We start from the raw sequence: 23,780 nt of genomic DNA on the forward strand, positions 1-23,780 counted from the left end.
TGCTGTTGCTATGGAAATCACTCATAAATTAACATGGGGAACTCTAAAAATTCTTTGTTCAATCATGGCTCCTAGCCATGCCCAGATTCCATTGGTGGATTAGAGGAAAAAAGTTTTCATGTCCTATTTTCATAGTCATTTTCTATTTTAATTAGCAATTATTTAGGAGGGTGGTCCAGTTTCAAGGAAGAAAGTCTAAAGGAGACAATATTAATTGCAATAGGAAGCCTCTCAAAGAAATGGTTCCTCATGGATCCCCAATGGCATCTCCCCATTTAGAAATGGTGAGAGGTGAGTTTATTCTTTGACATTCCATGATTTCACATAAAATCAAATATCCTTTGAGTAATAGGTTTGAATATTCACTTCCAGGATGTAAAGGAGCTCAGGAATGGTTAGTATAAGAGAAAATGGAAGACTGGATTTGAGATCAGAGGACCTGGGTTTAAATCCCAACTCTTTCATTGTCTAATTGTATGACTTTAGACTTTTGGACAAGTCACTTGACCTCTCTGGCTTCACTTTCATCCTAAGTAAAATGAGAGAGTTGGACTAGAATGTCCATTCCAGGAGATGACTCATAGAATAAAATCATTTCCAAAGCAGGAAGAATCTTTGAGATTGCTGAGTTCAAGACCTTGATGGGTATATGAGTCTCCTCCCCAAATAATCATTAAAAAAAAGTCATCTTGTTAGGGAAAGCAAGGAGCCCCCCGGATTATTTTGGTAACAAACTAACATCTCACCATTTCTAAATGGGAAGACACCATTGCAGATCCATGGGGAACCATTTCGGTGAGAGACTTCCCATTTCATTGAGTGGTAACTTCTTCCTTTTACAGCAAATCTCTTTATTTACTCAGTTCAATTCCACAAACATTATTAAGATGTCACTATATGCAGTGCACTTTGCTAGGACTCAGGATTCAAAGTCACATGAAAAGAAATTCCTTCCCTGGCATTTTCTATTTCTTAGTTATTTCTATTCCTAGGGCTAAACATGGTGCCCAGTATATAGTAAGTGATTAATAAATGTTCTGTTGATTGATTCTACTAGAAAAAAATACATTTTTCTCCATTAAGTCAATCAATGAATCAGTCAACAAACTTTTGCTAAGTGTTTAGCTGAATATCACACAGATATGAGGTGGATACCAAATAAAGGCTCAATGACTTACCTTGCTAACTTTCCTCCTATATTCTAAGCACAGTGATGCACCCTGAAGATGCAAAGACATAAGTGAAAATGTCTACTCCTCAAAAGCTTAGGGCCTGTCTTTTTCCAGTCTAATATCCTGGGTACTCAACAAATGTTTATTTAGGAGTTTTATATGCCAGCTACCATACTAAGTTTAGGAATATAAAGAAAGGCCAGATGGTCCCTGCCCTCAAGGAGCTCACATTCTGATAAGCAAATCTATATCCTAATTAAAATAAATTGGCAGTGAGGTGGCACAGTGGATAGAGAACTAGCCTTGGAATCAGGAGGATAAGAGTTCAAATCCAGTCTCAGACATTTGAAAATTACCAACTGTGTGACCTTGAGCAGGTCACTTCACCCTGATTGCTTCACATCCAGGGCCCTGATTCATATCTGAGCACTGGACCCAGATGACTCTGGAGGAAAAGGTGAGACTGGGGACTTGGCCCAGCCTCCCTCACTCAAATCCAATCCATGTCCTTGACATGGCATCACTTCCCTGCTATCATTGTCTTCTTTGAAAATGAATGACAGGGGCGGCTAGGTGGCGTAGTGGATAAAGCACCGGGCCTGGAGTCAGGAGTACCTGGGTTCAAATCTGGTCTCAGACACTTAATAATTACCTAGCTATGTGGTCTTAGGCAAGCCACTTAACCCTATTTGCCTTGCAAAAAAAAAAACCTAAAAAAAAAAAGAAAATGAAGGACAAACATCCTCATGAATTAAAATGAAGGCACTGGACTAGATGGCCTCACATTCAGTTCTTTCAATATTCCCTATGTTATATGCTTTAAAGTCCCTTCATGGACTTCACGGACACTCTCATCTCCAGGTGCCCGATGTCCTTCCTCTTGGCACCCAGCCCTGGACAGGTATCCCAGATGTACTCATCTAACCTCTGCTTGCAGATTTGACTTTTGAAAGTTAGGGTCTAGCATTAACTGTGTTCAAACTATATTCAGGAATAGAGGCATAGTCGTCTTGATCTTTGTCTTACCAATGGCTTTGGATGAGTCTGGAGGAGAGAGTGAGGCATCCCTGCCTCACTTGAATCCAGTTCATGAGCAAATCAAGGTATCATCCTCATGATGTCATTAGTCATCTTTGAGAATGAAGGATGGACAACAACCACATTAATCTGTGACTTGGAAGGCAATGACTTTCATTTCTCTATAGCAATCATGGAGGTACTTAATAAAAGTGATTTTGTCCATTATGTTGGTCTAGTTTGAAAACTATAAGGATGATTACCAAGAATAATGCATAATAATATAATAATGCCAGCGACAATGCTGCTAACATTTATAACTAACAAACCAACTCCCTGGACATTGTTTCATAGGGAAGCATTGAGTGATAAAGAACAAAATAGCAGTTCCATTCTGAAATTTTGATCCTTTAGGATCATTTCTGGGAGTGTCCCATTATTAAAATCGACACCCTTGAGAAACCCTGTGCCCCATAAAAAAGTGACACCAAAAAAGAAATAGAATATTAAAATAGAATGTGGAAAAATTCTTCCTCTATCAGCTAATGGAATCTGGACATGACTCCCAGTGATTTATGAAGACTTTTAATAATGGTCACTGTTTTTATTGTTTCATGTTTTTGCAAATTCTTTGGTGCAAATCTTGTCTCAGATACTTGTTATGTGACCCTTGCTAAGTCACTTAATCTCTATTTTCCTCAGTTTCCTCACCTATAAAATTAGATGATTAGATGATGAGACTTGATCTCGATGATTTTTTTTTTTGCAAGGCAGTTGGATTAAGTGACTTGCCCAAGATCACACAGCTAGGTAATTATTAAGTGTCTGAGGTCAAATTTGAACTTAGATCCTCCAGACTCCAGGGCCAGTGCTCTACCCACTGCCTCACCTAGCTGCCCTCTTGATGGTTTTTAAAGTTCCTTCCAGGGCTGCATCTATGACCTTTATATGAATTACCTTATTTGACTCTACAACAACCTTGAGATAAAATTATTGTAGCTATTGTTTCCCCCATTTAACAGGTAACGAAGCTGAGACTCAGATATGCTGTGACTTGCTCATGGATAAAAACAAGAATGCATGCAAGGCAGGATTTGAACCAAGGTCTTGCTTCTTTACATGACCAATCATTAATGCACTCTTCCAACTCAACTTACTCATGAACAAAAATTTGTAAGATCTCGAAGAAATTCCACATTGCCTTGTCCTGCAGGGCAACACTGTGATGTCTATTTGTAAGATTATAATCTACAGTCTGTGCTGAGAATAAGTTTTATCAGTTAAAGTAAAAAATTCTGAAAATTGGGCAGACAACCATGAAAGGAAAATATTCCCGTGGATTAAAACAAATATAATAAAAGTAGAAGATGGATGTTTTCTCCTGAAATAAGCTGAAGAAGGTTCCCTTTCTAAATTTAATTGTCTCAGGGCAATCTTCTTCTTTCTGAAAAGGGACCATGAGAAAGATGACCTTTGCCTTTGTGTGTGTGTGTGTGTGTGTGTGTGTGTGTGTGTGTGTGTGTGTGTGTATGTGTGTATTAAAAATGACTTGTATTTGAATCGACAGATCACCCAAGATTCTTCAATCAGCTGTATGCTGGCATGGATTACTATTCGCTGGTCGCTCGGTTCATCACAGAGGCTTTGAATCCAAGCGTGTAAGTGAACAAAACTAGAATGTGGTGGGAAGGGTGGATTTTTGCCAGATATTTGGAATACTTGCTGAATGCTTGTGTCATCTTTTTCCTGATTAAGAGAAAGAATTGCTGACCTGCACATACTCATTTTTGTTGTTGTTTTTGGTTTTGGTTTTTGCAAGGCAAATGGGGTTAAGTGGCTTGCCCAAGGCCACACAGCTAGGTAATTATGAAGTGTTTGAGACCGGATTTGAACCCAGGTACTCTGGACTCCAGGGCGGGTGCTTTATCCACTGTGTCACCTAGCTGCCCTGACATACTCATTTTTAAAGCAGTGAAGAGGATCACACATCTATGGTTTCACAGATAGGGAACTCACAGTATGGAAATTCCCTCCACAAATACAGTCAGTGACTCCACTGAAACCTCATAAAGATGGGAAGCTCTGAGGGCACTGAGTCCACCCCTCTCCTACATTTTATACATAAGGAAATAAAGGGCAAGAGAGATTAAATAACTTCTCCATGGCCACACAGTGAGAATTGTATAGATTAGGATTTCAACAGTAGACTTCTATCTTGGGCAGCTAGTTTGGCACAGGGCTAGACTGGGAACCATGAAGACTCATCTTCATGAATTCAACTCTGGCCTCAGACATTCCCCAGTTGTGTGACTCTAGGCAAATCACTTTACTTTATTTGCCTCAATTTCCTCATCTGTAAAATGGGCTGGAGAAGGAAATGGCAAACCACTCCAGAATCTTGGCCAAGAAAACTCTAAATAGGGTCATGAAGAGTCAGACATGACTGAAAGAAATCAACAGCAATAACTTTCTGACAGTTTGCCTTATTGGAAACTCTAAAAGATCCTTAAGTTATAGTCCCATGTTCCTATGGATAAAGGGATGTGGGAAAGTCATAATGGATTTTCTCTGGTCTACTCTCCTCATACTTATCCCTATCTTTGGGTTAATATGGGGATAAAGACAGTGATAATAACTTAAAATTTTGTAAAGCATATTACAAGTATGTTATCATTAGCAATTTCACAAAAACCCTATGATGTTGGTGCTTTGGCTATCTTTATGCCCATTTTGCAGATGAGGGAGCTGAAATGCAGGGAAGTTGGCTGATTTGCTCAGGACCACATAGAATCCGAGTCAGAATTTGAACCTAGGTCTTGCTGACTCTAACCACAGCATGATCTATCTAATCCATATTCCATGAGATCTCTCAAAATAAAAAAAGAGTGAACCTTCCATTTTCTTCTAAAAAAAGCAGTAACTACAAGATTCTTTTCACAGTATAGACACACATTAGACAAATTCCTATATACCTGAATCCACACAAATGACATCCAAGACTGAGGTAAATTTTCATTTTTCTCATAGGCATCACTATTAACATACTCATCACACTGCCAACATTACTATTTCTGAGTGTTGCAGTCAGAATTTCCATAATATAGGGTTGGTGGCATACTTTTGTACTTATCTCTGAGAGGTTATATTTTAAGTATGTTTTAATTTAATTTATCTATTTACATTTATCTTCCTGTATTTAAGTCTATAATTTTAGGATCCAAATCTCACTTATGACACTTCCTGAATGACATGGGACAGACAAGACTTTTTAAAAAATTTTATTTATTTAAGGCCATAGGGTTAAGTGACTTGCCCAAGGTCACTCAGCTAGGAAATTATTAAGTGTCTGAGATCGAATTTGAACTCAGGTCCTCCTGACTCTAGGACTGGGTCTCTATCTACTGCACTACCTAGCTGCCCCTAGACAAGACTTTTAACTTTATAGGGGCTCAGTTTCCTCATTTGTAAGGAGTTGGATTATATGGTCTTAAAGCTCCCTTCCCGTTCCATGTACATGGTTCTATGATCTTTTTGAGACTTAGTTCTCCTCAACTGTAAAATAAAAGGGTTGGATTAGATGTCTTCTGAGTCCTGTGGCCCTTTCCCTCCTTCCACAAGCTGCTAAGGCTTTAGAAATGAGCCCAGAAATGTAATGTATATAGGTCTCCTGAGGGTCAAATGAATGGAACCCTTACCACCATGAGGTTGGTAAGAAAGGTGATACATTGGGTTTTTTTATGGAGAGGAGGTGAACTCATGAGAACTGACTACTCAGGTGTGAGTGGATATTCCCTTGGAGGAAATTCGTTGGCATAACAAAAGTTCCCGTTTGCTAACATCTAAGGTTTATCTACAATGAGTAAAAACAGAGCAAAAAATCATTGGTTCAGGGTCAAATGCCAAGGACTCCTCTTGTTCCCTTCTCTGAAAAAAAAGATCTAGGATAGAAGTGGAGCTAAAAAAAGACCATAGAGCAAAACAGATGAAGACTTTGCAGGTTTTAAATACAGGATCCTAATTTCCTATTTTCTTTCTCAAAGAACCCATGCCTCAAGCCTCCAACTTTTGTTTGGCTCATTGACCAGTAGTATATATCTACCTGTGAATAATGCCTTCTTTGCTCATATATTTCCATACCCCTGGTGGGGAAATTTTCTGAGAACCACACCAACTCAGGACCAGTAAATCCAATCCTACATTTATCTGCTGAAAGAATGGGCATGTTAACTATTGGTATGTGATTAAGTGACTGAAGTCACTGCCTACAGGCGCATGTGTGTGTGTGTGTGTGTGTGTGTGTGTGTGTGTGGCTGGGGAAGACAGAGGGCCATCTGACCCTACTCCTAGAATTGAAGCTTCTTTTCTCTCTGTCTAGTTATACCTATGAAGTGTCCCCAGTGTTTCTGTTAGTGGAAGAAGCTGTTCTGAAGAAGATGATTGAATTCATTGGCTGGAAAGAAGGGGATGGCATCTTTAACCCAGGTAAGAAAAAAGAGTTATTGCCTGCTTCTTTCCTTCCTTTACTGACATTTTAAGAGCACATCACTCCCATCTTTTATATTATAAACAAAATCTTGTATTCTGGGCATTGATGCAAAACGATGAATGTTAATGATGCTGTTTGGTGAAGACTGATCTTGTAGCTTTCCTAAAATTGACAGCTGTGGGGGCTTTCATGCATGTAGCTCCATGGAAGGAAACTGGGTCCTTCTCCCCAAGAGTGGTTGCTGCCCAGTCTCTCTAATCGTCACCTTTTCTGTGACTGGACCATTGAGTGAAAACATACTTATTGAACATTCACACTGTGCCAAGGTCTGAGTTAAGTGCTTAGGAGACAGGTAGAGGAGTAAGGACACCCTTCACCCTCGAGGAAATTGTTCTAATGGAGGGGAAAACACATAGAGAAGAATGGTGAAAATCTTTTGAGTTTGGAAAATTGCAGGAGTAGGGAGTAGAGTTGTAAAGGAGTAGCCTGAGTCACCCTTTCCTGGTCAATCATTTAAATTTAAGGGAGGAGGAAAAGGGAAGGTGATCAGCAAAAGGAGATGGCTAGAAATGAAGGGAAGCCTGTCTAGTAGCTTGGATGATGTTGCCCATGTGAGACACTCATCAGTAAGGATATGGGGTTGTGGGACCCTGGGCAAGTGATTTAAATTCTCTGAAGTGGAGGCAATTCTCTCGGAAAAAGAAGAGCTATGTTGCAAAACAGATGTTAGCAGCTCTATGCTTGGAAGACCTGAGTTCAAATCTGAGCTCATATACTAGTTGTGTGATCTTGGTCAAATCACTTAAACTGACTCCACTTAGATAGTAATCATATGAGAAAAATAGAATGAATATTAATATGACCATTTTACAAATGAGGCAGCTGATAGAGGCAGTGGATGGAGTGCTGGGTTTTCAGTCAGAAGTTTTGAGTTTCTGATCTCACAGGCTTCTTAACTTTGTGACCCCAGGCAAGTCACTTAAACCTTATCTCAGTTTCCTCATCTGTAAAAGGGGGATAATGTTAGCACCTACCTCCCAGACTTGTTATGAGAATCCAATGAGATAATTTTTAAAGCACTTAGTACAAAGCCTAGTTATTAGAGTTGTTGTCATTGTTGGTAATCAATGGTGGGGCCTTCTTTACTGGAAATTTTCCATGTTTATATGTTGAGATGTGTATACATATAAATGAATGTGGAGATGATTAGTCTGGGCCTAGGATTTCCTTGGTTTAAGAAACTACTTGTATGAAAGCCCTCTTTCATCCAGACTGGCAAACCAACCAGCAAACTTGCCAGATTGGTCAACCTCGTACAAAGTAGACTCCTGAGACTGCCCAGCTGGAGTATGTTGGAAGTGAGCTCAAAACCAGGCTTTCCTAGGCAACTCTATATACAATGCTATAAGGTCTTTTTCTTATATGGGTGTGTGTGTGTGTGTGTGTGTGTGTGGAGATTCAATCCTGAAATCAGGATTGTCATAAACATACTGAGTGGCCCAGGCAATTCTCTGAGACTAATCGTTACTGTATTGGTTTTTTTTTAAACTTTTTTTTGTGTTTTGCAAGGCAATGGGGTTAAGTGATTTGCCCAAGTTCACACAGCTAAGTAATTATTAAATGTCTGAGGCCGGATTTGTACTCAGGTCCTCCTGACTCCAATTGCCCCTGGTTGCTGTATTGTTAGAGGAAATTTCCTCAATAAGACTCTTCTCGATCTATGAAATCACAAGTCCTGAGTTTTCTTAAATAGGTATTTATATTATGAATCTATATTGTATATTTATACCTATACATTTACACATATATATATATACATATATACATATATACATATATATATATATATATATATATATATAAAATGAGAAACCGTTAACTGACTCATCCATTCACTAAGTTCACATATACTGAGTAGAAATGAGCCTTTTGAGAAATGGATTAGATAAGGAAAGAATTTATGAACAAAAATGAGGAAGCATATAAACCAAATAATTTTGCTTATATTAATTTTAAATTTTTTTGCACAAACAAGACCAATGTAGCCAAGATTAAAAAGAAAGTTGAAAATGAGGGGGAATTTTTATAGACAGTTTCTCTGATAAAGTCCTCATTTCTCAAAGACTCAGAGAACAGAAACAAATTTATAAGAATAAAAGTCATTCCCCATTTGATAAATGGTCAGAGAATATGAAAAGCATCCTTCAAATAAAGAAATCAAAGCTATTTATAATCCTACAAAAACACTTAAATTGCTATTGATTAGAGAAATTTCAAATTAAAGCAACTCTGAGGTACCCCCCGTTTTCAGATTGACTAATATGACAAAAAAAGGAAAGTGATAAATTTTTGGAGAAATTAGGGGAAAACTTAGACACTAATGCACTGTTGAAAGAGTTGTTGACCAATCTAAACTAGAAAGCAAATTTGGAACTCTGCCCAAAGGGGCAATACAACTATACATATCTTTTGATCTAGCAATAAACACTATTTGTATTTGGGTCTGTATTCCAAAGAGATCCCTCCCAAATGGAAAAGAACCTATTTGTACATAAATGTTTATAAATAGTTCTTTTTTTGTGATGGCAAAAGACATGGAAATGGCGGGCATGCCCCTCAATTGAGAAATGGTTTGAACAAGCAGTGGTATATGATTATAATAGAATTCTATTGTGCTATAAGAAATGATGAGCAGGATGGTTTAAGATAAACCTAAAGAGATTATATGAATTGATGCAAAGGGAAATGAATAGAATCAGGAGAACATTGTACACAGTAACAGCAGTATTAAAAGAATGATCTTAGCTGTCTGTTCTCAGCATTAAAATGATCTAAGACAATTCCAAAGTACTCATAATAAATAAGAGGGCTATCTATTTCCGGAGAAGATACAGATGGAGTCTGAATGTGGATCAAGCATTATTCATATTTTATTTTTTCATTAATCAATTAATTATTTTTTCTATTTATATGTAAAGATAGCTTTCAACATTCATTTTTATAAGTTTTCTCCCTCCTACCCTTTCCTCCTCCTGCCCTAAGATAGCAAGTAATCTGATATAGGTTATAATGCACATTCCAGTTGCTGTTACTATTTAGAATTGTGATCTATTGATTCTACTCATTGTACACAGTATCATTATACTCAGTATGTGTTATGGAATCTGCCTGCTCATTATTTCTTATAGAATAATAATATTTCATTACACTCATATACTACACGTTCTTCAACCATTCCCCAATTGATGGGCATCCCTCCCAATTTCCAATTCTTCGCCACTACAAAAAGAGCTAGAATAGATATTTTTGTACTTATGGGTTCAAAGCATAATTCTAATTTATTTTCTTTTTCTTATTTTTTCTGGTCTGTGTTTTCTTTTGCAAAAAAACATTACTAATAGAGGAATATGTTTTGCATGACTGCAAATGTATAACCTATATCAAATAGCTTGCTTTCTCAGTGAGGGGAAAAGGGAAGAAGAGAGGAAGAGAACTTGAAACTCAAAATTTTGAGAAATGAATGTTTAAAAAAATTATATATAATTGGAAAAAATTAAATGTTTAAAAAAAAAAGAGATAGGTTAGAACCTTACAAAGGAAATTCTTCCCAAGTCAAGCTGGGACGGGGAGGCTAGGTGATGCAGTGGATAGAGCACCGGCCCTGGAGTCAGGAGTACCTGGGTTCAAATCTGGTCTCAAACACTTAATAATTACCTAGCTGAGTGGACTTGGGCAAGTCACTTAACCCCATTTGCCTTGAAAAAAACCTAAAAAAAGAGTACTCTGGGAGGAATACCTCTGTTGTTGGTCATTAAAATGGGGGTTGCAAGGAATTTGTAGCCACTAGAGAGTCCAAGTCCCAAGCAAGGTTACTTGGGACCCAGGCCACCAGAATAAATGCTTATCCAAGGAGTTAGTTTCAAAGTGCTTGATATTATAGCAGCAACTAGGAAGAAGTGAATGTCAGAATAGAATGCCTTCACAGATGCCTTTTCCCTTTGTCTTAACAGGTGGTTCTGTGTCTAATATGTATGCTATGAATTTGGCTCGATACAAATACTGTCCTGAGATGAAGGAGAAGGGACTCTCTGGGTTGCCCAGACTAGTTCTTTTCACATCAGCAGAGGTAAAGTAATCGCCCTGGGGCTAAGACTATTTTCTAAACTGCCATGGTGCACTAGTGCTGGTTGGATTCTCAGGGTTAATACCATATGAGTTATTGTAGTCATGTATTAACAACTGAAGCCAATGTGATAAAAGGATGCTTTTTATCAACTTGGGGAAAAGAAAGAATTTTAATAACAGACTCAAAAAACCTCCAAAGACCATGCATGAGCATGGGCACCACACACACACACACACACACACACACACACGCACATACACACACATACTCATGCATACACACACTCAGACACATGCACATGGTTCATCACCTTTATTTAAAGTGTTTTAGGTCATAAAATTCTCTTTTAAAAAGGGGAAATTTTGATTTGAAAGACAGCACATTCTCTCTCTGGGAAGTGTTTCCTTTGAGCATCTGATTAATGGGATTTCAGGTGACTGAGGCTAGGATTTGTACTGACACATCCAGGCTGTGCTGCTCACATTCCCAGATTCCCCTGGGGCTCAATAAATGGTGCCAAATGCAAATGGCAGCACCTTTGACTCTCATGTGAACAGCTCTGATTTTCAGTCTAAACCTTTCTCCTTAGAATTGGAAGGAAAATAATCCAATTACATGGGATGACTTGTCCTCATTTATCCACCCAACACGTATTTTATTTATTTATAGAAAAATTTATTTATATAGTTATATATATGCAATATATAAATTTTCATTTATATATATACAATATATAAATATATGTATATACATACTATATGCATAGTAATAGAGATGTAAAGAAAACCCAAAAGAAGCTTGCCCTCAATGAATTTATATTCTATTGGGGGAGAATCATACAAACACAGGTAGGTAAATAAAAATATGCAAAAAAATAAATAGAAGGTATTTCCTCCATGGGAAGGCATGTTCCTAGCTAATAAGGGAATAAGAAGTGAAACGAGCTGAATCTTGAAAGGAAATAAGAGTTCTTTGCAATAGAGTTGAGGAAGGAGAGCATTTCAGGTCCAGAGGATTGCCTGTAAAAGTGTGGAGATGAGAAGTGCAATGTTGTGAAGGAATAACAAAAAGACCAATCTATATATACATACTGTATATCCAGGAGAGGACTATGCAATAAATCCAAAAGAAAAAAAACCACCTTGATTATATGAAAGACTTTAATTGCCAAACAGAGCAGATTTTCACCCTGGAAGCAAGAGGGAGCTTCAGGAACTTCTTGAGTAGGGTAGTGACATGGTTAGATGTGTTTTTAGAATAACAATTTGACAGCTATGTGTAGGGTAGATTGGCAAAAGGAGATTCTACAGATAGAGTGACAAATTGGTAAGCTATTACATCGACAGATGAAATAAGGATGATCTAAACTAGGTTGTTCATCCTCTGAGTGGAGAGAAGGGAATGGGCACATGAGAGATGGTAGAATTGACAAGACTTGAAAACCGAATAGATGTAGAGGTGGGCATTGGCTCCTAAGTTGTGAATTGGGAAACTGGAAGAATGATGCCCTCAACAGAAACAGAAACAGAGAAGCTAGGAAGGGGGGAGGGCTTGAGGGGAAAGATAATGCTATATTTTTCACATGTTGAATTTAACATGGCACCAGAATGACCAGTAGACATATGGAGATGAGACTCAGAGCTCTAGAAGGAGATCAGGGTTGAATATATGCTGTATATCCAGAAGACCACTGCATAGAAATGATGGCTGAGACCTGGGGAACCTTTTAGATTCCTGAAAGAAAAGAGAAGAGGGTCCAGGTCAGAACCCTGGGTTAAATCCACACTTAGGAAGGACGGTATGGGTATTGATCCTTCAAAAAAGAGACATACAGTGAGTAGCCAGACAGGTAGGAGGAAAACAAGAATGGAGTATCCTGTACCATGAGAACCCAGAAAATTGAGATACCTAGGAAGAGGGGTAGCCAGCAGTATAAAATAATACAGAACATTCAAAAAAGATGAAGACAAAGAAAAGCTAGTACATTTGACAATTATAAGATCACTCAATCAAATTCCTCAACTCCCCTGGCTTTCACCCTCACTCTGTCTCAGCCACATCCAAGCCCTCACTTGATCTTGACATCACTCATCAATATTTCACTGGACCTTTGGAGAAAGTAGTTCCAATTGAATAGATCTGGAAACCAGATTGCAAGGTGAGATGTCGATAAGAGGAGAAAAAAAAATAGAAATGAGTTTAGACAGCGTTTTCCTTGGAATTTGGCTGCCAAATGGAGGACAGTTACAGATTGATAGCCTGAGGAAAAAGGTAGGGTCAGATGAAAATTTTTAGAAAGATGATGAAGACTTTTTGTGCTTTTTCCTTAGAATCTGTTAATTGAAAGAGAGTTATAGAATGATAGCCTGAGGAAATAGTAGGGTCAAATGAAACTTTTTTCGTAAGATGGTAACAACTTGGGCATATTTATATGCAAAAGGGAAGGAGCTAGTCACTTAGGAGAAATTAAAAATTAGAGCAAGGAGGGAATGAGAGTAGGGTAAATTTGCTGGAGAAAATAGGAGTGGTCAAGATCCAAGGCACAAGTAGAGGGTTGACCTTGACAAGGAGAAAGACCATCTTTATAAGACATAAGAAGGAAGGATAAGAGAATGAAAAAGAAAGGTTTTTAGTTGAAGAATAGCTGTAAAGAAGGAATTCCTGGATATGAACTTTATTGGTCAGTGAAGTATCAAGTAAGATCTGCTAGAGGGAAAGGAGAAAATCATCTGAAGATATGAAGGGAAAATTTGGAAGAGTCACTAAAGGTGTACACAATCCAATGAAAAATAATTAGGGAGGAGTCATTTCCTGACAATGATACCAACATGCTTATTGAGAAGCCTAAATGTATGTGCAAGTATTGGAGTAGAGAGGAAGGCTGTGAGCTAAGGTCAGGAGGCTTGGCACCTAACTACTGCCAGGAACTAGATTGGGTGATCTATCTGCATGGAGTGGTTTAGAGGAAAAGATGATACTGATTGATGACATGAGATTCTGGAAGTATTATAGTAGTTAGACCGGCCTTCATATTCATTCTCTTTACTTCTCTGTGTGACCTTTGATAAATTCCCAGTCCTTCCAAGTCTTTAGTTTTTTCATTATAGATCAAAGGTTCTTAGTCTCTTATGGGTCATGGACTCCTTTGGGTAGTCTGATGAAACTTATGGACCTCCTCTCAGAATAGTGTTTTTAAGTACATAGTATTGCAAAGAAAACACTATTGAAATAGTTAGCAAAATATTTTTAAAAACTCACTCCCCCCCCCAAATATTTTGATAACTCTTGGAAGAGAAAATCTTCTAAGTTTAGATTTTGTGATTCTAAGAGGGGAAGTCTTGACCTGGGATGGCAAAATGTTAGAGAAAGGGGAACTGCCTTCCAAAAATTCCCTTCCTTTCTTTCCTATAGAATTTTTTTCTCTCTTCTTTGTTTCTCTTTCCTGACTCAGCCCCCATTCTGAAGGTCATCTCCTTCAATAACTCTAGATCATGTCAAGTACATGAGGAAGCTGATAATCTGACCCCCTAAACTCATTCAAAAGTCCATTTTAGCCCCTCTTTTTTGCTATTTTCGTTCTTAAGTAAAAGCTACTTTCCTTTAGAAAAGGGCAAGCTGTGCAATAGGAGGCTGTCAATGGGAACAAGCTTTATTTTCCTCCCTTACCTTTGTCTCTTGAAGAGATTCTGCTCCTTGCTTTTTGGTTAGTTCCATGCCATATGAGGAAGGGCAAATGGGAGTTTAGAAAAACCCACTAAACCACTTGACCTAGCTTTCTGAAATTAGTTTTTGATAGCAATAAGGGCTTCTGTCTCAGGGGGTCTTCCTTTTGTGACAAGGAAAAGATTTTTAGGGAGTATGAGTTGCTACACAAGGAGATACTTTGGATCTTTGGAGGAAGGTAACTCTCTCTTCCGCCAGCTTTCATCTCAGGAGTTCTCCCCTTTTCTAACAACCACGTCCATCTCCCCCAATGCTATTGATGAACAGGGTCAAAGGCAGAATCAAGATTTGACTAGAAAATCTTTAGGACAGGAATTATTAAACACAGGTGATAATTATTAAACATGGATTCTTAGATATTGGAGGTATCTATGAAAAGATTTTAAAGGACTCTTGTACTTGAATGGGAAAGATTATATCTTTATTTTCACTCCTTTCAAACTGAAATTCAGTATTCTCTTTAAATAGGATTGTAGGCAATAAACAGTTTTCTAAAAAGGGGTCATTTGGCTTCACCAGTCTATGAAAATGGGTCCAAGACACTAAAGATCAAAAATCTCTGTTGCAGTTTTGGACAGTTCTTTCCAAATATGAGAAAGCCATCCTAAGTAGGACATATATTAAAGGATCAGATTTTTTCCATTTCCTTTTCTATTCTTCATTGTATTTTAACCTTGCCTAAGCTCTCCTAGAAAGATAACTCTGGAAAGGGAAAAGACAACTGCATTGAAAGAGAGAATAAAGGATATGCCTGGGAAAGCTCGGGGACAAAGGTGGTGCAGCTAAGTTTCAACAGAGCAAAAGGAAATTGGAACACCATGCCATTATAAAATGTGGCTGAATGACTTTTGTATCTCAAGAGATGGCCTATATGCAAAGGAAGGCAAAAAAAGATGCTTTGTTCATCTTGGCAGCAGGGGAAAAAACAGAAAACAGAGAAAGGCAACAGATCCAGCTTTCTCAAGAATATAATTTTGAGAGAACAACCTTGAAAATTGGTTATTTTATTATTTTTAATGTTTATTTTCCTATGTAGAGTCATAATTAGGAATTCAGGTAAGCCAGGGAAATTTTATATAATGTTTAGAGAGGAATAGTGCACCTATAAACTGGAAGAGACTTCATGCTACTGAGCCTTTTATCTTATTGAGGAGGTGTCTCAATGGAGGAGTCAAGGAAGACCAGATTATGACAAACCACTTAGTCATGTGCCTTGACATTGCTTGTGATCTGAAATGTGTCCTTTGTAAGGAAGGTTATGGATCCCTGGACTCAATAGCATGATGCAAAGTGCAGGGGACTGTCTGTCGTTGTAAGATGTAGTCATACCAGATGATGAGGCTGTTTATTTCTCAGTCAGTCTATTCAAGTCTCTGTAGTAAGGCCCATCACTCCTAACCCCTAATTCTTTTGATCTCCAATAGCCTATGACTCTTAACCCCTAATTCTTCCTATCTCCACATAGCAACAGGACCCTGAGAATGGTAGCATTGGTCTAGGTAAGGGGGTGGAAGCAGATGTAGGTCAAGAGCAAAAAAAGACTGCCTTGAGTAGCAATGTTCTCCCCATGTGGGTATCATACTTCTTCCAGAATTCTGCCCCACTTGAGTGAAAGTTCTGCTCCCTTTTCTTCCATAACAAAATGTATCCAGGCCATAAGATTGACAATGGCCAACTCATACTTACTAGTGTTACAGTGGATATCCACTTGACCATCCCAACTCCCAGCGGTCTGTGATGGGGCCCAAGATTTGTTGAATTCCAAAAGAATGAGGAAGGAAAACAATAGAAGCGTATGAAGGAGCCTATTCAATCGACTTAAGGCTCTGAGAGAAGGGTTTTCAACTTCCCCTGTTATTTTTCCAGACCCCTGGAGTGTGGGCAAGTGCTTACCGTCCCAGATTGCCACTTTCCACACTACTACTTTCCCAATTGGGTCAACATTCAGACTGTCATGACCGGGCAGCCCGAGGCTTGATGGGATTGGAATCATACACACAGTTATGTTCTGGAACTCTGTCTAAACAAAACTTTTCAGCACCACCTATACGCACTAGTAGTTTCCATGGACACAGATAACAGTTTAACAATCCCTGACCTCAGGAATTTCCAATCTTGCTAGAGGAGACAGCATGCCCCATCTCTAAAGAGACACAAAATGGAGACTCAGCAATTTTGGGTGGAAGGCACTGGCAACTGGGGGTGGGGTGAGAGGGAGCTGAGGGAAGGTTTCATGGAGAAACTGCCATTAGAGCTGAGTCTTGAAGGCACAAAGAGGTTTTTCTTGGTGGAAGATGGGGAAGAGCCAATGCAAAGGCATAGAAATAGAAGTATTGTTGTATAAAGAACATTTTGTTATTTATTTAAATAGAAAGATTTTTTTCCTATTCCATTGTCCCCTTAGGATGGAAACTCCTGGAAAGCAGACACTGTTTTACTTTGTCTTTATATGTCTAGCTCCTTACATGTAGTAAGGGCTAAATATATACCACTTGCATTGCATCCAGATTCTTCTATTTAAGCCCCCATTTTTTAGATGAAGAAAGAGATCCAGGTGGTAGAAGGCACTTTACTGAGATAAATGTTGCTGGGCAATAGCAAGAGTTGGCAACTCTTAGTTGCTACCAGAAGGCCCTTTCCATGATAACATGGTATCAATAGAATGATAAATTCTTATATGGATTCTCTCCCTCCTCTCTGTACAGCATACCCAGCCTAATGGATAATGTGGCTCCATTCATTGACTTAGTATTTATGCAACATTTGGCGAGTCACTACATCTCATCTATAAAATGAAAGGGTAGAATTTGGTGGTCCCTGAGGTCTCTTCCAGTTCTAAATCTAAACTCTTAGGGTCTTGTGACCTGATATTAAATCAATCAGTCATGAAAGCATTTATTAAACTAATATCGGGGCAGTTAGGTGGCACAGTGGATAGAGCACTGGCCTTGAAGTCAGGAGTACCTGAGTTCAAATTCACCATCAGACACTTAATAATTACCTAGTTGTGTGGCCTTGGGCAAGCCACTTAAACACCATTTGCCTTGCAAAAAAAACTAACAAAAAAAAAAAGAAAAAGTAATATCAACTTATGCTTTGAAATCTTCCCTGGTTATAAATCTGCTTAGAGATTCCATTAAGCTATTGACAATAACATAAAGATTATTCAGATTTCATAATTTAGTAAAGATATTTAAAGTCAAATCAGTTCCTCAGATTTCTTGAGAATCAAAGCTTGCTTAGTTTTGGGAGGTCACCAAAATTTCATGCACAAAGGTGTTTTAACTCTATCCTTGTCAGACCCCATGTCTTTAGAGAAGATAGTCTAGGCATTCCCAGAAGGGATAGAAAGGACTGGATAAAGGGTGAGAATTGATTGAAAACCCTCAGGAACATACACCCTACAGAAGAAGGTAGCTATGTCCTTGGCTTCAAATTTGGAGGACTGAAATGTGGAAAAAATTCTGATCCTAGAGAGCAGAAACAAGAACCAAAGGAGAGAAATTCCAAAGAGGCATATGTAGATTTGATGCCAAGAGGAATTTCTTAACTATTTGAGTTAGCTCAGCATATGGCATAGGTTGATTTGGAGGTCATGGTTTCCCTTTCATTGGGCGTCATCCACTAAAGACTAGATGGCTAATTTCTGGAAATTGAGAGGGGATTCCTTTACATATCTCTGCTAAAAAGGGACTATCCCTTGCATAAGGAAAGGTTAGAAAAGATTGGATAGGGGAACATGACAATTGCCTCCAAGCACGTGAAATGTGGTTACATGGAAGAGAGAATTGACTCATCCCATTGGTTTTGGAGGGCAGACCTAGAAGTAGAGGGAGGGAGATGGAAAGAGAACAATATAGGCTTGGTGATAGGAAAAACTTCTCAACACAAGAAGTTAGCTCCAAATGGAAGTGACATGCTGCTAGAGGTAATTGGTTCCATCTCATCATCGTAGTTGCCATCTTCAGGACATCAATCAATCAGCAAGCATTTCTTAAACCCTTGCTATGAACCAGTGCTGTGCTAGATACCAGGGATGACAATATAAAAATCGGATAACTTCTACCCTCAATAAGATAACATTGTCTCTCTGTCTCAATTCCTCCATTTTCCCCATCTTCTCTTTCTCTTTTCCTCCCTCTTTCCACTGTACTCACTCCTCTGTCTCTGTCTCTGTCTCTCTGTCTCTGTCTCTCTTGGTCTCTCTCTTTCCACCCCCAGTGCATCTGTATAGCTAGATAAGATGATAGATAGATAGATATTGCATGTTTGTGTGCACACCTATACATGCCAATGTGAATATATTATTTTCATTTAAACAGACACATAACTCCACATGTATGTATATACGTTGTATATATATATATATATATATATATATATATATATATATATATATATACATAGAAAAATATAAAAATATGGCAGTTATTGGAGAGAAGATCCTAGCAGGAAAAGGTCATGAGTTTGGAAGGAAAAGAATGTACCTTTCTTGTCTCTGTCTTTCCTGAAATGGCATGTCCAGGACTGGATTCTATGTTCTGGATGGAGAGGGGTAGAACAACTCTGTAGAAAAGGTCCCTAGTATTCTTCCAAAGTGATCCAGGATTTGGATTTCAAAATATCCAGGGAATAAATGTCATTTTAGCTCTTTAATAGTGGAGGTCTTCATGCAAATACTATATGTTTATGTATGTTTCTATACATGTATGTATATTTACACATGCACACACTTTCATCCTGGCATGTCAACTTGAAGGCAAATATGACTATTCTTTCTGTTTCCTCTTTATCCTCAATACTTAGCATATTGCTTGGTACAGAACAGACATGACTGATTTGTTGTTCATGGGTTCATGAAAATACTGATCCTGGAGACTTAAGTAACTAGCCCTTGCCTTACAAACCAAGAGTATAACCGAATGTGGAACCCAAGGATTCCAATTCCATTTCCATCTATTATTTAACTCCCCTGAGCTGCCTTGTAGAGGTGTTTCAAGATCAGATGAATGTGACAGTATTAGGGAAAAAAACATTATCTTCCTATGTAAGATTATAACAAATGATGAAATGGAGGCAGGGTCAAGTTAGGTAACCCAAGACTATTGAATAAATGGAGCCTTTGATGGAATTGAGAATGGCAAGCCCTCTTCTTTCTTCTAGATTTTTTCATCTTTAAAAAGTGAAAATGAAAGTCTGCAGAGGGTCCTGGCATGTCTCCTAAAAGAGAATTACCTGGGTGGGCATTGCGGGGGACAGGATCTGGAGAGACCTGGAGCAAATTTTTCCTTTTCCTTTTTACTCGTGGTAGGAGCAGTTCTTCTGTCATTAATTCTATTTCTTTTCCCTGAACTCCAGTCCGTGTACTTGTGTGTGTTATGTCTGTGTGAGGATGGGCATGCAAGTGTGTTCCAATCTGTGTGTGTATGTATGTGCATGTTTCTATGCATACAAACTCACCATGTCAGAAACATCCATAAGGTGTTTCTTCTTCCCACTCTCCATCCCCTTTCCAAAGTTCCTTCTCTCCTCTGCTTCTGTGAATTGCTTCAGTTCCCTTTGCCATCTTTGTCTATCCTTACATAGTTCCCATTGACTCTACTGTCCATCCTGCCCTTGGGTCCAGATGCTCAATCCATGCCTCTGTTGGCATTCACATTCTACTTGCCATTTCAGTTATTCTGTGGGTTTACTGAATGCTGAGTTTGGAGTGGGCTGACATTTCCCAGTGGCCCCACAAGCCTTTTCAGAGAGTCGAATAGGCAGATTCTGGGGTGTGGGTGAGGATTTATCACTCTGAAATCAATAGCTTTGGTTGAGGGCCTGAACCTGGGGTGGGCAGCCACTCCCCTGAGCCGGCTGTACCTCTGACCATGCATTGATATAGGTCAATGTCACGGTAACTTAATTACTTTTCTTTGCACCTGATTGTTTGTCAGTGGGCATTGTGCTGTTCTCTTAACAAGTGGAAATGAAGGCAGATTACCAGCATATGTGTGATGGCTTCATCCTCCCCAAGAGGGTTATTTCTACATTTGTTGATTGCAAAAGGAAATAAGAAAATGCCAAAAGAAAAAATAAGACTCTTGATAAAAGGAAGAAAAATAACCACAGTCAAAGAAATACATCAAGCTGAGCATGGCAGGCATGATCACACCCCTTACTATTTAAGGATACGTTAGTTGCTGTTGCTTCATGACGGCCCATAGGTGCTGGAAATTTTGAATCAGAAGACTCTCTGAAGATGATCTAGTCCAATTACAAATTTATTATGTTAGTTAATTTTCTTTTACTCATTCATATCCATTATCCAGGAGAACCTGAGTTTCTTAAAAGCAAGGACAATTATTTTTTCTTTTGCATACTCAACAGTTAGTGTAATCTATAGGGTATAATAGACACTTATAAATGTTTATTTTTTGTTCTTAGTTTTTTGCAAGACAAGGGGGTTAAGTGACTTGCCAACAGGAACTTGTTTATCAGTAACACACCACTAGGGAATTATTAAATATCTGAGACTGGATTTGAACTCTATTCCTCCTGACTCCAGGACTGGTGTTCTGCGCTATCTAGCTGCCCTTAATAAATGTTTATTAAATTGAATTGATGATATTGATGATCTATAGAAGGAAATGGTAAACCATGTCATTAGCTTTGCCAAGAAAACTCCAACTGGGATCGCAAAGGGCGAGACACAACTGACATAACTGAACAACAAGAATATTAATGAGGAAATGGCTGTTGAGGGAAATGAAATTATGGGTCGGACAGAGCAGAATTGGTTCTTTCTCATTTGCCAATCTCTTCTCTATGGCCACTTTGTATGGGCTTTATATGTTTTTACTATGAAACCTATCTCTTGATTGGTTCAATCTAAGCATCTATATCCATGTTTTACACATACACACACACACACACACACACACACACACACAAAATCTCCCTAGTCATAATATAAGGAAGATACGGTTTTTGCTTAATTCAGTATGTATTCTAAGCAAGAGAAACTAATTTATCATTAGTCAGTAGTAATAGTAATGATGTTAGCTATAATTAATAATAATGATAGTAATAGTTAGCACCCATAATTCCAGAGGACTAATGGTAAAGAATGCTATCCACCTCCTAATAGAGAGGTGACAGACCCACTTTGCAAAATAAGATCCACATTTTTGGACTTGGTCAGTGAAAGAATTTGTTTTGCTTGATTGTTACAAGAGTTAGGTTTTTCTTTTCTTTTTTTTTCAGTAAAGAAGTAGGAAGGGAGAGTCACAGATGGATGGGAGAGAAAATAAATGCTTCATTACTGGAAAAACATGAAAGTTCATGAAAATAGCCATAGCTAGAATTTCTAAGACTTCTAAAGTGCCTTATATACAATTTTCATTTTATTTTTTACAAAACCTTTGTAAGATACTGTAAGTTTCCTTGGAGCGGCTAGGTGGTGCAGTGGATAGAGCACCGGTCCTGGAGTCAGGAGGACCTGAGTTCAAATACAACCTCAGACACTTAATAATAATTACATAGCTGTGTGGCCTTGGGCAAGACACTTAACCCCATTGCCTTGCAAAAAAAAAACCTAAAAAAAAGATACTATACATTTCCTCATCTTACAGCTGAGGAAACTGAGCTGAGAAAGGTTAGGTGACTTGGCCAGGGTGACCTTGGTAGAATTTAAACTCAGGTCTTCCAGACCTCAGACTCTGCACTATTTCTACTACCTCCACCCCAACTGTCTGAATCAGTTCTTTGTTGATTGATTGATTTATTGAATCCCAGGTCATTGGATCTTAAGATCTTAGATTCAGAGATAGAAGGACCCTAGAGACCACTTAAACCCTTTCATTTTATAGAGGCAAAAACTGAAGTCCTGAGAATTAGTGTGACTTCCCAAAGGTTACCAAGATGCTAAATGGCAGTTAGGGTTCAAGTCTTACTCTTACAGTCCAGTACCCTTCCCACTGGACTAAGCAACTCCACATGTTGGTTCTTTTCTCTTTTCTCCAGTTTTTGCAGTGCTGAATGTAAGCTTCTTAAGGAAAATGTTCTCTTCTCCTTGCTCAGGGACAAAGAAAATGGGGTTCAAGGATCACACCATGAGTCCTTTGAAGAAATCAACTTAGTGTTTTTTTCCAAGTTTGCTGACTCAGTTTCCCATCTGTCTCCTCTTTCACCTCTAATTCAGAGCCATTACTCCATGAAGAAGGCAGCATCTTTCCTTGGGATTGGTACCCAGAATATTTACTTTGTGAAGACGGACTCCAGGTATTGGGCCAGTATTTTTAGGAGGGTGGGAAGGAATCTGTGCCTCTGAAAGGCACTAGTGATGGGGATGATCTAGTGAAACATTAACTGAAAGTCTTAAATCTGTGTCCCTTAGAGGTAAGATGATACCTGAGGAACTGGAGAAACAAGTCCAGCGAGCCAGGAAAGAGGTGAGAGGGAAAGAGAGGAGAGAGAGAGAGAGAGAGAGAGAGAGAGAGAGAGAGAGAGAGAGAGAGAGAGAGAGAGAGAATGTGTGTGTGTGTGAGTGTGTGTGCCTATGTGGCTATGTATGGTTGCAGTGGGGTATGAGAGAGCAAACAAGAGAGAATATCAGAGGCTATCAGCATGCATGAATGTACAGGCCACTTTTCCCAGTCAGAGAAAGAGGGTAGAGTGTGAAAACTGAACTAGGGACGCTCATATCCAGATGTTCTGTTTACAGGTGTAGCAGCCTGGCTCTCCACATTCTGTGGAGCTGTCCAGATGTTCCAGCTGTGACAATTATAAAAAACAAACCAACCATTGACAGCCTCATTCTCTTTGTCCTTGCCTAGTTCTAAGCCATGAGGACAAGTATTGCAGCCCTGCAAAAGCCCACCTTGGGCTCTACCTCTCCTGCCTCCAAGAGTCCTGCCGTCTAAAACCAAATCAAACACCACCCCCCATCCTGTGTTGCTTTTCAAAGGGATTTAGCTCCTCTGATCCATCCCCCAACCTCTCAGGCTGCACTGGTTTTCCCAAGCAGGGCCCTTAAACAAATACCATTAATTACCTGTCATCCAAGGATGGGATCTAGCATCCTAACCTTTCTTGTAAGGCCCCCTTTCAACCTGGTAAAGTTTGCCTTTCCCATGTTGGGCAGCCATCAACCAATATGGCCCAAATCAAATTTATGGGTACAATCTTAGTCCCCAATCCCAGCCATTTCTCTCCCTGCTGAACACCAGACTGGACCAAGAGCCACCCACAGGACTTACTGCAGCATAATAGC

General features: G+C 38.8%; 1 protein-coding gene across 1 annotated transcript in view; it reads left to right on the plus strand.

The window, feature by feature from the left end:
* Positions 1–23,780, plus strand: part of GADL1 (glutamate decarboxylase like 1) — a 194,888-nt gene that overhangs the window by 37,336 nt on the left and 133,772 nt on the right. The window contains exons 4-8 of the mRNA XM_074195631.1: positions 3,757–3,847; positions 6,565–6,671; positions 10,686–10,801; positions 22,710–22,789; positions 22,905–22,959. Coding sequence (XP_074051732.1) covers positions 3,757–3,847; positions 6,565–6,671; positions 10,686–10,801; positions 22,710–22,789; positions 22,905–22,959 — 449 coding nt within the window. The remainder of the gene's footprint in view (positions 1–3,756; positions 3,848–6,564; positions 6,672–10,685; positions 10,802–22,709; positions 22,790–22,904; positions 22,960–23,780) is intronic.

This window comes from Macrotis lagotis, chromosome 7 (assembly GCF_037893015.1).
Source record: "Macrotis lagotis isolate mMagLag1 chromosome 7, bilby.v1.9.chrom.fasta, whole genome shotgun sequence".
Lineage (NCBI taxonomy): Eukaryota > Metazoa > Chordata > Mammalia > Peramelemorphia > Peramelidae > Macrotis > Macrotis lagotis.